The sequence below is a fragment of the Chiloscyllium plagiosum genome, unplaced genomic scaffold (assembly GCF_037043375.1).
Source record: "Chiloscyllium plagiosum isolate Xiang-an unplaced genomic scaffold, Cpla_swu_hap1 HiC_scaffold_16, whole genome shotgun sequence".
Taxonomy (NCBI): Eukaryota; Metazoa; Chordata; class Chondrichthyes; order Orectolobiformes; family Hemiscylliidae; genus Chiloscyllium; species Chiloscyllium plagiosum.
Genome location: NW_028270154.1, coordinates 10,086,868 through 10,101,829, shown reverse-complemented (window position 1 = coordinate 10,101,829; position 14,962 = coordinate 10,086,868). Strand labels below are relative to the sequence as shown.

The following is a 14,962-nucleotide window of genomic DNA, read 5'->3' as shown; positions in this document are numbered from 1 at the left end:
TCTTTCTTAAATGAATCCAGAGACTGGACCTTCGCTGCCCTCTGGGGAAGAGCATTCCACACAGCCACCACTCTCTGGGTGAAGAAGTTTCTCATCATCTCTGTCCTAAATGGTCTACCCCGTATTTTTAAGCTGTGTCCTTTGGTTTGGCACTCACCCATCAGCGGAAACATGTTTCCTGCCGCCGGAGTGTCCAAACCTTTAATAATCTTATATGTCTCAATCAGATCCTCTCTCAGTCTTCTAAACTCAAGGGTATACAAGCCCAGTCACTCCAGTCTTTCAGCGTAAGGTAATCCCGCCATTCCAGGAATTGACCTTGTGAACCTACGCTGCACTGCCTCAATAGCCAGAATGTCTTTCCTCAAATTTGGAGACCAGAACTGCACACAGTACTCCAGGTGTGGTCTCACCAGGGCCCTGTACAACTGCAGAAGAACCTCTTTGCTTCTATACTCAATCCCTCTTGTTATGAAGGCCAGCATGCTATTAGCCTTCTTCACTACCTGCTGTACCTGCATGCTTACCTTCATTGACTGGTGTACAATAACACCCAGATCTCTCTGTACTGCCTCTTTACCTAAATTGATTCCACTTAGATAGTAATCTGCCTTCCTGTCCTTGCCACCAAAGTGAATAACCATACATTTATCCACATTAAACTGCATCTGCCATGCATCTGACCACTCACATAACTTGTCCAGGTCACCCTGTAATCTCCTAACATCCTCATCGCATTTCACCCTGCCACCCAGTTTAGTATCATCAGCAAATTTGCTAATGTTATTACTAATACCATCTTCTATATCATTAACATTAACATATATTGTAAAAAGGTTGGACATCTGGTTTGTGACTCAGAGTGATGCCAACAGTGTGGGTCCCATTCTCACACCGGCTGAAGGACTCTCCTTCTCAAACTCTCCCCTTGCCCAGGTGTGGTGACCCTCAGGTTAAACCAACAAATCATTCCTCTCTAGTGAGACAGCAGCCCCCTGATCTGGTACAACTCTGCTGGTTTGACCTTAGAAGTGTGAGGTTTATCAAATATTTGAGCAAAGGGGAAGCTAGCAACACGAGCAGTTTCCACCACTAGTGGGTGATGCTGTCAAACCATAAAGACTTGTGCCTATCACACAAATGAGTAAAACCCATTGCAGGTTCTGAAACCGTACTGTCAGCCTCACAGTCCTGTCACATCGTGTACAAGATCCTAAACACAAACTGGGACAACAGACAATATCACTAGTGACTCAAGGAAATCTAATGGTACCTCCTGACAAAGTCACCATCACAAGATCTGGACTCATCAGAAAATTACCTTTACACTATCAACCCTCACTGGCTGCCTTGTTATTGTAAGTGGTTAAATCCTGATGTACTTTTGTAAGGTATGATCTGTCTGGTTAGCACGTATTGTATTATTGTACATGTATTATTGTACATGTGACAATAATAAATCAATCAAATCAGATCAACTGTCTTTTGGAAAGAGGTAGACTTTGTAAGTGTATCTTCCCAATGAGGACTCCATGTTCAGTGAGTATAAACTGCTCTGACTCTGCCTGGCAGCTGGTCCACTGTGATTTGTGGTAGGACAACTGGCTTGCTGAAAAGTATGCTTCATAACTTATAATGTGTTTTACTGTCTTAAATAAAGACGGAGTTAATCAATCCCAGATGAGTCATTTTTAGACCATTATCTTTAACATAGCCATATGTAAGACTATGATGGTCTCAGATAGAGAGGATGAGAGAGATGTATTTCCGTCAGCAGAGAGGTTCAATAACCAGCAAGCAGATAGTAAGGAGCCGAAATCCTCCATTAGAGAGATATGATTGATTACAGCGAGTTTGAGGGTAACCACTCCACATGCATTGGGTAAGGTGAGGAGACAGGACCCTTATGAAAATATGGTGATCGAACATACACTGATGGCTTAATTCTGCCCCACATTCCTGTGCTAACCAAAAACCACTTAGATTCAAACTAATTGATGGAAAGATTGCAGGTTACTGAAGAGAAAGTGTTTCACCCAGAGAGAATGTGCTGTTTGAAGGAGTGACAGAGGGAGAAACCTTCATTATATTTAAAAACTACTTAGACCATGTACTCCTGAGGTGCCATAACCTAAAGGAGCCAGAGCAGGAAAAGTCGGATTAGTCTGGATGGCTCTCCTTATTTGGTGTGGAAATGATGGAACAAATGGCCTGTCCCCGTACGACAAGTTGTCAATGATTCTATGTCTTGAGGTAAGTTCTACCATTGAACTGCCACCATTCAGCAGCTCAACCTCAATTGACTGCGAGAGACTGGATCCTTCAGCCTGTGTCATGCTGCTAAACTGTCTGATAAACTGACACGTTCGCAGAGGACATACCATCCAATTTTCTCAGTTCATTTATTTTCTTTCAAGGTAGAGACATTGAAGAATCCTGACACTGGCCCGTCACTGAGTGGAGCTGTCTCTGGAGTCTGCATTCAGAACTAATACCCCAGTTCCCAACCTGCAGAGACTGGAACTGCACTGTCTCACCTCAGGTTTATCGATGAAGAAGCTGGCATTGAGCTCTCGAACTTCCCTCCCCGAGGCAGATGGTGTACTGCAGCAGCTCCTGGAGTAACAGCCTGCGACAGTCAGAAACAGGGGGAAAATTACACTCAGATATCTGCATAGAGCAGAGCACATAGTTCCCCAGAAATTGCCAGACAGCTACCTCACACCTTCCACATCGACACAGAGAAACATTCATTAATTAGACTGATAGCTCACACAGAAAATTTGCATCCACTTGGTAACTACTAACACACATGCACAGTCACACTGACACATGTACACTCACAATGGCACTGACACAGGTGTACATACATTCACTCACTCACTCACTCACATGGGTTCATATACATTCACTCATACACTAGCATAGACACACACTCAAACACTGACTCTCACACACACACTGGCATAAGTACAGGCTCTCTGACACACAGTCACACTGAGACGCTCATGCACTCACAAAGACACACACAAACACACTCTCATATACACTCACAGTGATGCACACACACACACTCACTTTGACATACACACAAACTCAGTCATTTACTCACTCACTCACACACACACACACTCACTCATATTGACACGTACACCAGCACTCAACCCAATGAATGAAATCTACAACTTGCTCTAAAATAGTCCAATTGCTCCTTTGAGCTTTCCCGTCTTTATCTCTCACCTCGTGCTCCAGGGTTGGTGACAGGGCAGTCGACAACTTCCCAGAGTCCAGGCTGACATCGGATGTGCATGCTGGGTGCTGCCATTGAGTAGTGCCAGTTGGTACATGCCAATAGTATGTCCCGCTTGTGTCCCGGATCATTCTCCAGCCTGGGGGGAGGTCTGGGTCTATCTCTAGGGCTTGGTCATTCCACAGATTGTCTGCAAATGCACCGTGAAAACAAAACCACACCAAGTGACAATCTAGAACACAACGCTTAGAGGGACAGTGGGGAGGGCAATGGAGAGGCTCATTATTATTCAGGACAAAAGAACCCATTTGAGCAGTATTCTATCCAGTACCTTCAACATTCACTCCCTTCACCACTGGTGCAGTGTTGGAGAATTCCTTTTTTAACACAAGTTGTTATCATCTACAAGGCATTGGAGTGGCATGGGTACAATTTCAATAACATCTTTGAAAAGGAAATGAGTAAATATTTGCAAAAGAGTTATTATTTTCAGGGAAAGATGATTGATGTATATGTACCTTGCCTGGAAGAGAGTTGACATGTAAGGACTCTGTAGGCAATGCTGTGAGTCTGCTTAAAAATGTGTTGCTGGAAAAGCGCAGCAGATCAGGCAGCATCAAAGGAGAAGGAGAATCGACGTTTCGGGGGCATAAGCCCTTCTTCAGGAATCTGTGACTCTGCCTTCTGGTTAGTTTGCAAACTGCGCACACAGTTACTTTAATGTAACGCTTCAGAACCTGCATTGGGTTTTACTGCTTGAAATAATTTAACCCACAGAAACCCCCAACGAGCAGCGTCTTATTAGAACCACTACCATAGGGGAGGGAAGCAAGTAGGATTAATTAAATTGCTTTTATCTACTGGACCCAGCTTGTGAATAACGGGCCGAATGCCTCCTACAGCAATATTATTCTACGTCACCTTTAGGGTATTTCAGATATTTTCTACTCAAACTGGTTCAGATGGTTCAGAGGGTACAATCAGAAGTGACAATATTTCAGTTGAATAAAGGGAACTATGGAGCTATGAGGGAGGAGCTGGCCAAAGTTCAATGGTGCAATACCTTAGCAGGGATGACAGTGGAGGAACAATGGCAGATATTTCTGTGTATAATGCAGAAGATGCAGGATCAGTTCATTCCAAAAAGGAAGAAAGATCCTAGGAGGAGGCATGGGTGGCCGTGGCTGACGAGGGAAGTTAAGAAAAATATAAAGTTAAAAGAGAAAAAGTATAACATAGCAAAGATAAGTGGGAAAACGGAGGACTGGGAAGCTTTTAAAGAACAACAGAGGATTACTAAGAAGGAAATACGCAGAGAAAAAAATGAGGTACGAAGGTAAACTGGCCAAAAATATAAAGGAGGATAGTAAAAGCTTTTTTAGGTATGTGAAAGGCAAAAAAATAGTTAAGACTAAAATTGGGCCCTTGAAGACAGAAACAGGGGAATATATTACGGGGAACAAAGAAATGGCAGAAGAATTAAATTGGTACTTCAGATCTGTGTTCACTGGGGAAGACACTAGCAATCTCCCTGAGGTAACAGTGGCTGAAGGACCTGAACTGAAGGGAATTTATATTTGCCAGGAATTGGTGTTGGAGAGACTGTTAGGTCTGAAGGTTGATAAGTCTCCGGGGCCTGATGGTCTACATCCCAGGGTACTGAAGGAGGTGGCTCGAGAAATCGTGAACACGTTGGTGATTATTTTCCAGAGTTTGATAGATTCGGGATCGGTTCCTGCGGATTGGAAGGTGGCTAATGTTGTACCACTTTTTAAGAAAGGTGGGAGAGAGAAAGCAGGAAATTATAGACCAGTTAGTCTGACCTCAGTGGTGGGAAAAATGCTGGAGTCTATTATAAAGGATGAAATTACGACACATCTGGATAGTAGTAACAGGATAGGTCAGAGTCAGCATGGATTTATGAAGGGGAAATTATGCTTGACTAATCTTCTGGAATGTTTTGAGGATGTAACTCTGAAGATGGACGAGGGAGATCCAGTAGATGTAGTGTACCTGGATTTTCAGAAAGCTTTTGATAAAGTCCCACATAGGAGGTTAGTGTGCAAAATTAGGGCGCATGGTATTGGGGGCAAAGTACTAACTTGGACTGAAAGTTAGTTGGCTGACAGGAAACAAAGAGTAGTGATAAACGGCTCCATTTCGGAATGGCAGGCAGTGACCAGTGGGGTACCGCAGGGATCAGTGCTCGGACCGCAGCTTTTTACATTATATATTAATGATATAGAAGATGGTATTAGTAATAACATTAGCAAATTTGCTGATGATACTAAACTGGGTGTCAGGGTGAAATGTGAGGAAGATGTTAGGAGATTACAGGGTGACCTGGACAGGTTAGGTGAGTGGTCAGATGCATGGCAGATGCAGTTTAATGTGGATAAATGTATGGTTATCCACCTTGGTGGCAAGAACAGGAAGGCAGATTACTACCTAAATGGAATCAATTTAGATAAAGGGGCCGTACAAAGAGATCTGGGTGTTCTTGTACACTAGTCAATGAAGGTAAGCATGCAGGTACAGCAGGTAGTGAAGAAGGCTAATAGCATGCTGGCCTTCATAACAAGAGGGATTGAGTATAGAAGCAAAGAGGTTCTTCTGCAGCTGTACAGGGCCCTGGTGAGACCACACCTGGAGTACTGTGTGCAATCCTGGTCTCCAAATTTGGGGAAAGAGATTCTGGCTATTGAGGGAGTGCAGCGTAGGTTCACGAGGTGAATTCCTGGAATGGCGGGATTACCTTACACTGAAAGACTGGAGTGACTGGGCTTGTATACCCTTGAGTTTAGAAGACTTAGAGGGAATCTGATTGAGACATATAAGATTATTAAAGGTTTGGACACTCTGGAGGTAGGAAACATGTTTCCGCTGATGGGTGAGTGCCGAACCAGAGGACACGGCTTAAAAATATGGGGTAGACCATTTAGGATAGAGATGATGAGAAACTTCTTCACCCAGAGAGTGGTGGCTGTGTGGAATGCTCTTCCCCAGAGGGCAGTGAAGGTCCAGTCTCTGGATTCATTTAAGAAAGAGTTGGATAGAGCTCTCAAGGATTGTGGAATCAAGGGTTATGGAGATAAGGCAGGAACAGGATACTGATTAAGGATGATCAGCCATGATCATATTGAATGGTGGTGCAGGCTCGAAGGGCAGAATAGCCTACTCCTGCACCTAATGTCTATTGTCTATTATAACCTTTGGAGCAGGTCGGACTTAAATCGGCATCCCCTGGCTCAGAGGTAGCAACACTACCACCATGCAACAAGAGCCCAAAGTGTCAAATGTTGATAAAATGGTGACCAACTACCTTTGGCTGATGGTGATCCATCTGCCTTTCAGTCTCAGATCAACAGTTTCCATGGCAACCCATATCCATCCATCAAATCCAGAGAGGAGCTCAGCGACATGACACAGCAAGTAACTAGAGAAACCTGAGTATCCATATGACCCTCTATAACAACAGCAAAGGTGCTGAACATCTGTTACATAGCTAACACTGAATTGGCACAGAATTATACTAATTTGCCAAGAGATACTTTGAACAGACAGTTCTTTCCTTTATCTACTGATTTGCAAGCCTTAACAAAATAGCATCCATGTTCAGTTGCACAGCACAGCAGCAATAAACAGTCTAAGGGGACAACATCAGATAATGCTCCAAACCCTATCATGGACTCCATCATCCAGAAAGACAAGGACAGAGATACATGAGAATACCATTCCCAGCAAGTACCCCTCCAAGCCACTCTCCCTCCTGAGTTGGAAATATATCACTATTCCTTCACTGGGTCAAAATCCTGGAATTCCCTGCCTAATGGCATTGTGGGTCCACAAACAGCACATGGACTGCAATGATTCAACAAGGCAGCTCACCCCCACCTTCTCAAGGGGCAACAAGTGTGGAAAAGCCCAGCCAGTCAGGCAGCATCCAAGGAGCAGGAGGAACGCTCTTCATCAGGAAGAAGGTGAAGAGGATATGCTCAAAACATCGACTCTCCTGCTCCTCGGATGCTGCTTGACTGGCTGCGCTTTTCCAGCAACACAGTTTTTGACTCTGATCTCCAGCATCTGCAGTCCTCACTTTCTCCCTCTTCTTGCCACCTTCTTAAGGGGCACCTAGGGACAGACAGTAAATGCTAGCGAAGTCCACATCCTGTGAACCAAGAAAAATAAACATCCCCTCCTACAGCCCATGTACCCTCTAAACTAACAAAACCTAGACTCACCCTAAATTGACATCCTTCCCGTGATTAACCAAACAGGGCCTGACGGGGGGCAGCACGGTGGCTCAGTAGTTAGCGCTGCTGCCTCACAGCGCCAGGGACCTGGGTTCAATTCCCGCCTCAGGCATGTGTCTGTGTGGAGTTTGCACATTCTCCCCGTGTCTGCGTGGGTTTCCTCTGGGTGCTCTGGTTTCCTCCCACAGTCCAAAGATGTGCACGTTAGGTGAATTGGCCATGCTGAATTGCTTGTAGTGTTGGGTGCATTAGTCAGGGGTGAATGTAGGGGAATGGGTCTGTGTGGGTTGCTCTTCGGAGGGTCGGTGTGGACTTGTTGGGCCAAAGGGCTTGTTTCCACACTGTAAGGAATCTAATCTAATTCCTTGTGCAACAACAATACAACTTCTTTCGATATGTTCCTTTTAATTAGTTGGGTGTCTGACAGACATAACACAACGATTACTGTCCAAACCAGATTACTGGGAGATTCTACAGCTATCCTGTAGGCCTTGGATGGACATGATTGATGAGGCATTTTTAGAATACTGCATCAGCTCTGGTCTCCCTTGAAGGATGTTGTGAAACTTGAAAGGGTTCAGGAAAGATTTACAAGAATGGTACCAGGGTTGGAGGGTTTGAGCTATAGGGAGAGGTTGGGGCTGTTTTCCCTGGAGTGTCAGAGGCTGAGGGGTGACTTTATAGAGATTTATAAAATCATGAGGGGCGTGTGTAGGGTAAATAGACAAAGTCTTTTCCCTGTGGTGGGAGAGTCCAGAACTAGAGGGAATACGTTTAGGGTGAGAGGGGAAAGATTTAAAAGGGACCTAAGGGACAACTTTTTCACGCAGAGGGTGGTGTGTGTATGGAATGAGCTGCCAGAGGAAGTGGTGGAGGTTGATACAATTACAACATTTAAAAAGCATCTGGATGGGTATATGAATAGGAAGGGTTTAGAGGGATATGGACCATGTACTGGCAAATGGGACTAGATTAGATTGGGATATCTGATCAGCATGGACGAGTTAAGTGGAGGAAAGTACACTGGTACATGCCTGATGAAGGAGCAGTGCTCCGAAAGCTTGCGATTTCAAATAAACCTATTGGACTATAATCTGGTGCCGTGTGACTTCTGACCTCCCCATCAACTAATAAATTACTTTCCCTGTACTAAAAGTAAAGAATTTCCATTCTTATTTCAGACATCTCAATTAAACTAACAGACTTTGCTCAAGGAAACTCCACTAGGCCGAAGTGTACTGAAGATGCTGGAAATCAGAGTCTAGATTAGATTAGATTATTTACAGTGTGGAAACAGGCCCTTCGGCCCAACAAGTCCACACCGCCCCGCCGAAGCGCAACCCACCCATACCCCTACATTTACCCCTTTTACCTAACACTACAGGCAACTTAGCATGGCCAATTCATCTTACCTGCACATCTTTGTGACTGTGGGAGGAAACCGGAGCACCCGGAGGAAACCCACGCAGACACGGGGAGAATGTGCAAACTCCACACAGTCAGTCGCCTGAGGCGGGAATTGAACCCGGGTCTCAGGCGCTGTGAGGCAGCAGTGCTAACCACTGTGCCACCCACGTGCTGGAGAAGCACAGCAGGTCAGGCAGCATCCGAGGAGCAGGAGAATCACACCTGCTGTGCTTTTCCAGCACCACTCTAATCTAGACTGAAGGAAACTCCAGTTAATCTCACTTTATCTGGCTTCAAAATGTAACCCTTTGCTAATCTGGCAAATGAAGTGAACTGCACATGTTTCTGAACTGATATATTCCTCCTGAAATACTTTATCCTGAACTGAACACAATTACACCATAAAAGCTTTGAATCATTATAACCAAGGCATCAGTTCTGTCCCCTTGTTTATTCCAGCCCCTTCACTGAGAGCAGAAGTAGACCTTTCAACCCATCAGGTCTGCTCCAAAATTCAATGAAATCACTGATTTGATTTATTTTGTCACATGTATTGAATTACAGTGAAAAGTATTGTTTTGTGTGCTATCCAGGCAAATCATACCTTACATCAAGGTAATCAAACAGAATGCAAAATATAGTGTTACAGCTACAGAGAAGGTGTGGAGAAAGATCAACTCTAATATATAAGAGGTCCATTCACAAGGCTGATAACAGCGGGGAAGAAGCTGTTCTTGAATCTGTTGGTACACGTTTTCAAACTTTCGTATCTCCTGCCCAATGGAAGGGAGTATAACCGGGGTGAGAGGGGTCTTTGATTAGGTTGGGAGCTTTCCCGAAACAGTGGAAAGTGCGTTCAGACTCGGTGGAAGGAAGGTTTGTTTGTGTGATGGACTGGGCTGTGTTCACTACTCTCTGTAATTTCTGGTGATCTTGTGCAGAACAGTCATCATACCAAGCTGTGATACACCCAGATAAGATGCTTTCTTTGGTGCATCTATAAAAATTGGTAAGGGACGTTGCAGTCATACTGAATTTGGTTAGCCTCCTGAAGAAGCAGGTAGGTTGTTGTGCTTTCTTGTCTGCAGCATTGACGTGGATGGACCAGGACAGATTGTTCGTGATATTTACTCCTAGGATCTTGAAGTTCTCAACGATCTCCACCTCAGCACCATTGATAAAGACAGGGGCATGCACTCCACTTCCTGAAGCCAATGACCAACTCCTTCGTTTTGCTGACAGTGAGGGAGGGATTGTTGTCTTTATACCACATCACGAACCTTCCATTCAGTGGCAGAGATGGGATGCTGTGGTGAGGCCCAGGGTTTCCAGGAAATGTTCCTTTGCTGGGGCCAGGAAGAGTGTTCTGTGTTCCACAAACAAATCTAAAATCCCTGATCTCCCAGAGAGTTAAAACCTCAGTCAGATCCCCTGGTCCGAAGCTGTGTGGCTGTTACAAGTGTCCTCTGCACCATCCAAGGCAGCATTATACAAACACGATGCTCAGCTATCACAAGGAGGCTGTGCTGCTCTTCATAGAGTTCCCATTAAAAGCTTTAATTGCCACTTCACCGCTGGGTTAAGCACACACATTTCAAGAAAAGCCACACGACATTAAACTTCTACTTGAGTTAATAACCGTGGAATTGGCTTGTGTGAAGCGTGGGCTCGGAGAGAAGGGCTGTGTATGCAAAACAATAATAACTGAACCTGGATCTGTCAGCCTGCGCTTGTGGTTAAACACTCTCGCTTTGAGTTCTGAGGAAGGGTCACTTGGACCCAACACGTTCACTTGCTGAGCTTTTCCAGCAACTTCTATTTTTGACTCTTGCGTATTGATTGATTGATTTATTGTCACGTGTACTGAAGCACAGTGAAAAGCTTTGTTTACCAGCAGTACAGGCAGATCATAGGAAGCAAGGATGTACAGATCAGAGAGACTTAGACAGAGGCCTACAGGGTGTGCAGTGGAGAAGATCGACGTTAGCAAGGTCAGCATTATTTGAGGCTAGAAAGTGCATTCATCAGTCTAATAACAGCCAGGAAGAAGCTGTTCCTGAACCTGCTGGTGCGTGTGTTCAGGCTTCGTGGTGGTACAGAGCTTTGACATTGTCCAAATGAGACACAAAGTCAAAGCCATTTCACCTTGTACTCATCAGGACTGGCACACGAGAATCTAAATTTCTAATGTGTTTTTGTTTTTGCCACTGTTTACCTATCATTTACTTATCTATGCTATTGAATTCTGTGATCTGCCTGTATTGCTCGCAAGACAAAGCTTTTCACTGTGCCTCACTACACGTTATGCCCGAAACGTCGATTCTCCTGCTCCTTGGATGCTGCCTGACCTGCTGCGCCTTTCCAGCAACACATTTTTCACCTCACTACACGTGACAATAAATTCAATTCAATTCAATTCAATTCAGAAGAGAGTGCTGATTGGCTGGAATAGTTGGCATAGAATGTAACAGAAGCTGTTCAAGGTCAATCTCAGGTTCGTATTGGCCAGGCCATTGCAGCAGCAATAGGCATTCTCTGTAATCCTTTCTTTGATAAAGAACACTTGGGTCTTACATCTGGGTCACAACATTCCCGGAAACTCCAGGGAGCTGAGCACCAAATCCCGGCTGTTGCTGTACTGAGGGGTGTGCCACGCTGTCATTTTCAAATGAGATGCAAAACTGAGGCTGTCCCTGCTCTCCCGAACAAACCTAAAAGATTATTGGCCCAATCATTTGAAAAGAGGCATGGAGGTGTTGGGCTGAGTGGCCTCCTGTGCTGTCCCATTTATGGGAGATTAGAGGGTATAGTCCCAGAATAAAGGGACACCAATTTAAGATGGAGATGAGGAGAAATTTCTTCTCTCAGAAGGTTGAGAGTCTTTGGAACCCTTTGCCACAGAGAATTGTGGGAGCAGAGTCCCAGTGTACGATTAAGCTGAGGTGGAGAGATTGTTGATCAGTCGGGGAATCATGGGTACAGAGCAAAGGCAGGAAAGTGAACGTGAGCAGTGGTGGATCAGCCATGATCCTATTGAACAGCAGAGGGGCTGAATGGCCTTCTCCTGCTCCTATTTCTTATGGTCTTATTCTAGGATTCCAAAAGCAGGAAGTTCTCCCTAATATTCTTAACAATATCTACCCCTCAATAAGAAATCACTTCAAAACAATGACTGTGTGGGAGTGTGCTGTGCGTGGATTAGCCTGCACAGTACCCAGTCACTTTAAACAGGATTTAATTGGCTGTAAAACTGTCAGGGACACTTTGGGCTTGTGAGAGGTGCTATGGAAATGCAATGGTAATGAGAAAGAGGAAAAAACGATGCTGGAAATGAGACTAGAAAGGGAGAGCATTTCTGCTCTTGCAGCATTTTCTGTTTTTAATTAAGTCCTCACTGTTAGAACAGGGGACCCTTATTTTCCTATTGTCCTATTGCAAAGTTAGAATCTTTGAGTAAATTTAGTGGAGACAGCTGTGACCCTCTCTTTACGTGTCTAAATATAAAGAAATGCCTAACAACCAAGGACAAACAGTGGGTTAACGATAAAGGTCACATGGGTTACAAGATGGCTGCTGCCTTGCCCCATGTTGTTTTGGAAACGGAGAAGGGTCTGTGCTACAAACTGACAGTTGACCTCAAGGGGGTGCAGACAGGAGCAACAGCTATTTTGACGTGTTCATTATCCCGTGTTCATTAACTAGAAGCAATCACATGGGTGACTAACACAATGTGACCTACCAGAGCCTCAAAACCAGGGATAATTACAAATGCTCAGGGTCAGAGGTCAGTCCTTGTCACATGGTCAACCTCTTCAGATTGAGAAAGGGACTGAGAGAGGTGGTAAGAGGAACCAGGAGCCAGGAGCGAGGGGTGCAAGAACCGGTGGGGGGGAAGCAGGGCCCCAGGAGAGGAGGGATTATGGACCGAGAGAAGGGGGCAGAGATACCAGGAGAGGGCATGAACAGGGACCGGGAGAGGGGCCAGGATAGATCAGGAGAGGGGGGGATGTGGAATATGGACTGGGAGAGGTGGGGTATATGGACTGGGAGAGGGGGGATCAGGGACTGGGAGAGGAGGGAATATGGACCGGGAGTGGAGGGAACAAGGACCAGAAGAGGGCGGGAACAGGCACTGGGAGAGGGGGGAGCAAGGACTGGGAGTTTTCAATTGAAGACAAGGATGCTGCCTCCATCTTCAATCCATTCTGGATCACATGCTTTTGTCTCTCATTCTAACTAATGTCAGACCTGAATTGTTGCTTCTTACCAAACTCAATAAATAATCTGAAAATTCCGAGTGAATGGTCAACTTCCAAAATCAGACAACTCTGTTCATGATTCCCTGAAATCCAACAGGAAGGAGCTGGACATCAGAGCGTGACAGAGAGTGTTTAAGTGTGAGAGTGTGTGTGACAGCTGGGTCAGACATTGTAATGGCAATGACACAGAGAGGGATGTGATCCGATCTCGGATTTATCAGGCCTGACAGTGGGATTTCCACAGCACTGCCCTGTGTGGTCCTGTCAGAAGGATGTGCTGAAATGTACCACTTTACAGACCAGCCCCAACGACAAACCTGCTCTCTATTCTGCCTCTCTGACCAAACAGCAGTCAGCCACTTTACCAAACTGCTTGGCTCTCTCACTATCTCTATCTCTCGCTCACACACACACAATCTCAGCAAAAACGTCAAAGCTAAATTTAGACACTGCTCCAAGTATTCTACGCTGTGCTGTTCTGTCTGGAGCCAAAAGCCAATCAAATGAAATCTGAGAGTTGCAGCTGTGAAAAGGGAATTCAGGAAGCAAATGTATCGTTCCAGACTCATCACACACACACTCTGTCTCTCTCTGCATGCTGTTATCCATATTATAATGTATTGTGAAAACAAGGTGACAACATAGGTACCTAGACACAGCTAATGAAACAGATTAGGAAGCAGAGATCAAGTGCGACCGAGCATGGGTTTTCATCAGGCTTTGGGTGAGTGAAAGAAGAGGACATTAGGGACCATTTTAGAAAATATTTCGGTCTTGAATCCAACAGTCAGCAGGCTGTGCCTCAATGGGGAGTACTAACAAAGTCAGGAGGCCACATGTTCAAACCGTTTGTTAGTCCAGGGACACAGGAATAATGATTCAGACTGTCAGTCCATCAGAACACAGCAGCACAACACCATCAGAAATAAACTTTTGCAATGATCTGCCCCCCCCCCCCTTGCAGATGAATAGAAAACAAAATTCACATGACATGTGGCACATGGTGGCTCAGAGGTTAGCACTGCTACCTCACAGCGCCAGGGACCTGGGTTTGATTCCCACCTCAGGTGACTGTGTAGAATTTGTACATTCTCCCCGTGTCTGCGTGGGTTACCTCCGGGTGCTCCAGTTTCCTTCCACAGTCAGGTTAAGAGGATTGGCCATGGGAAATTGCCCATGGTGTCCATGGGATGTGCGGGTTAGCCATAGGAAATGTGGGGTTATGGGTGGGTCTTGGAGGGGGTCAATATGGGCTGAATGGCCTGCTTCCACACTGCAGGGGTTCTATGATTCTAAAGATAAGGGGTGTTCTAGTCAATATCTATTCCTCAACATGAAGCAAGTGTCAGGTTATCCATTTTGGATCAAGAAAGGATAAATCAGGATAATGTATAAAGTTAAATTCAGAGGATGTCCAAAGAAACTTGGGGGTCGGTGCATAGATCTTTCAAATATCATGAACAGATGCAGAAAATTATCGAGAAAGCTAATAGAATGCTGGCATTAATATCTCCAGGAGTGGAGTATACAGATTCAGGAGTTATACTGCAGTGATACAAAACCCTGGTTGACCCCATTTGGGGTACTGTGAGCAGATATGGGCATCACACTTAGGGAGGATAGACTGGCCTCGGATGGAGTACAACATAAGTTTGCAAGAATGGTACCTGGATTTCAGGGGTTAAGTTATGAGGAGACATTATAAAACTTAGGCCTGTTTTCTCTACAATTTTGAAGGTTACAGAGTGATCTGATTGAACACTTACAGATATTAACAGGAAAAGACAGGGAGG

General features: G+C 45.0%; 1 protein-coding gene across 1 annotated transcript in view; it reads right to left on the bottom strand.

Annotated features, from left to right (window-relative positions):
• The window catches only part of apbb3 (amyloid beta precursor protein binding family B member 3), a 79,902-nt gene that overhangs the window by 46,321 nt on the left and 18,619 nt on the right, over positions 1-14,962 (bottom strand). The window contains exons 3-4 of the mRNA XM_087995033.1: positions 3,241-3,440; positions 2,538-2,629 (exon numbers count right to left, since the gene is read on the bottom strand). Coding sequence (XP_087851159.1) covers positions 2,538-2,629; positions 3,241-3,440 — 292 coding nt within the window. The remainder of the gene's footprint in view (positions 1-2,537; positions 2,630-3,240; positions 3,441-14,962) is intronic.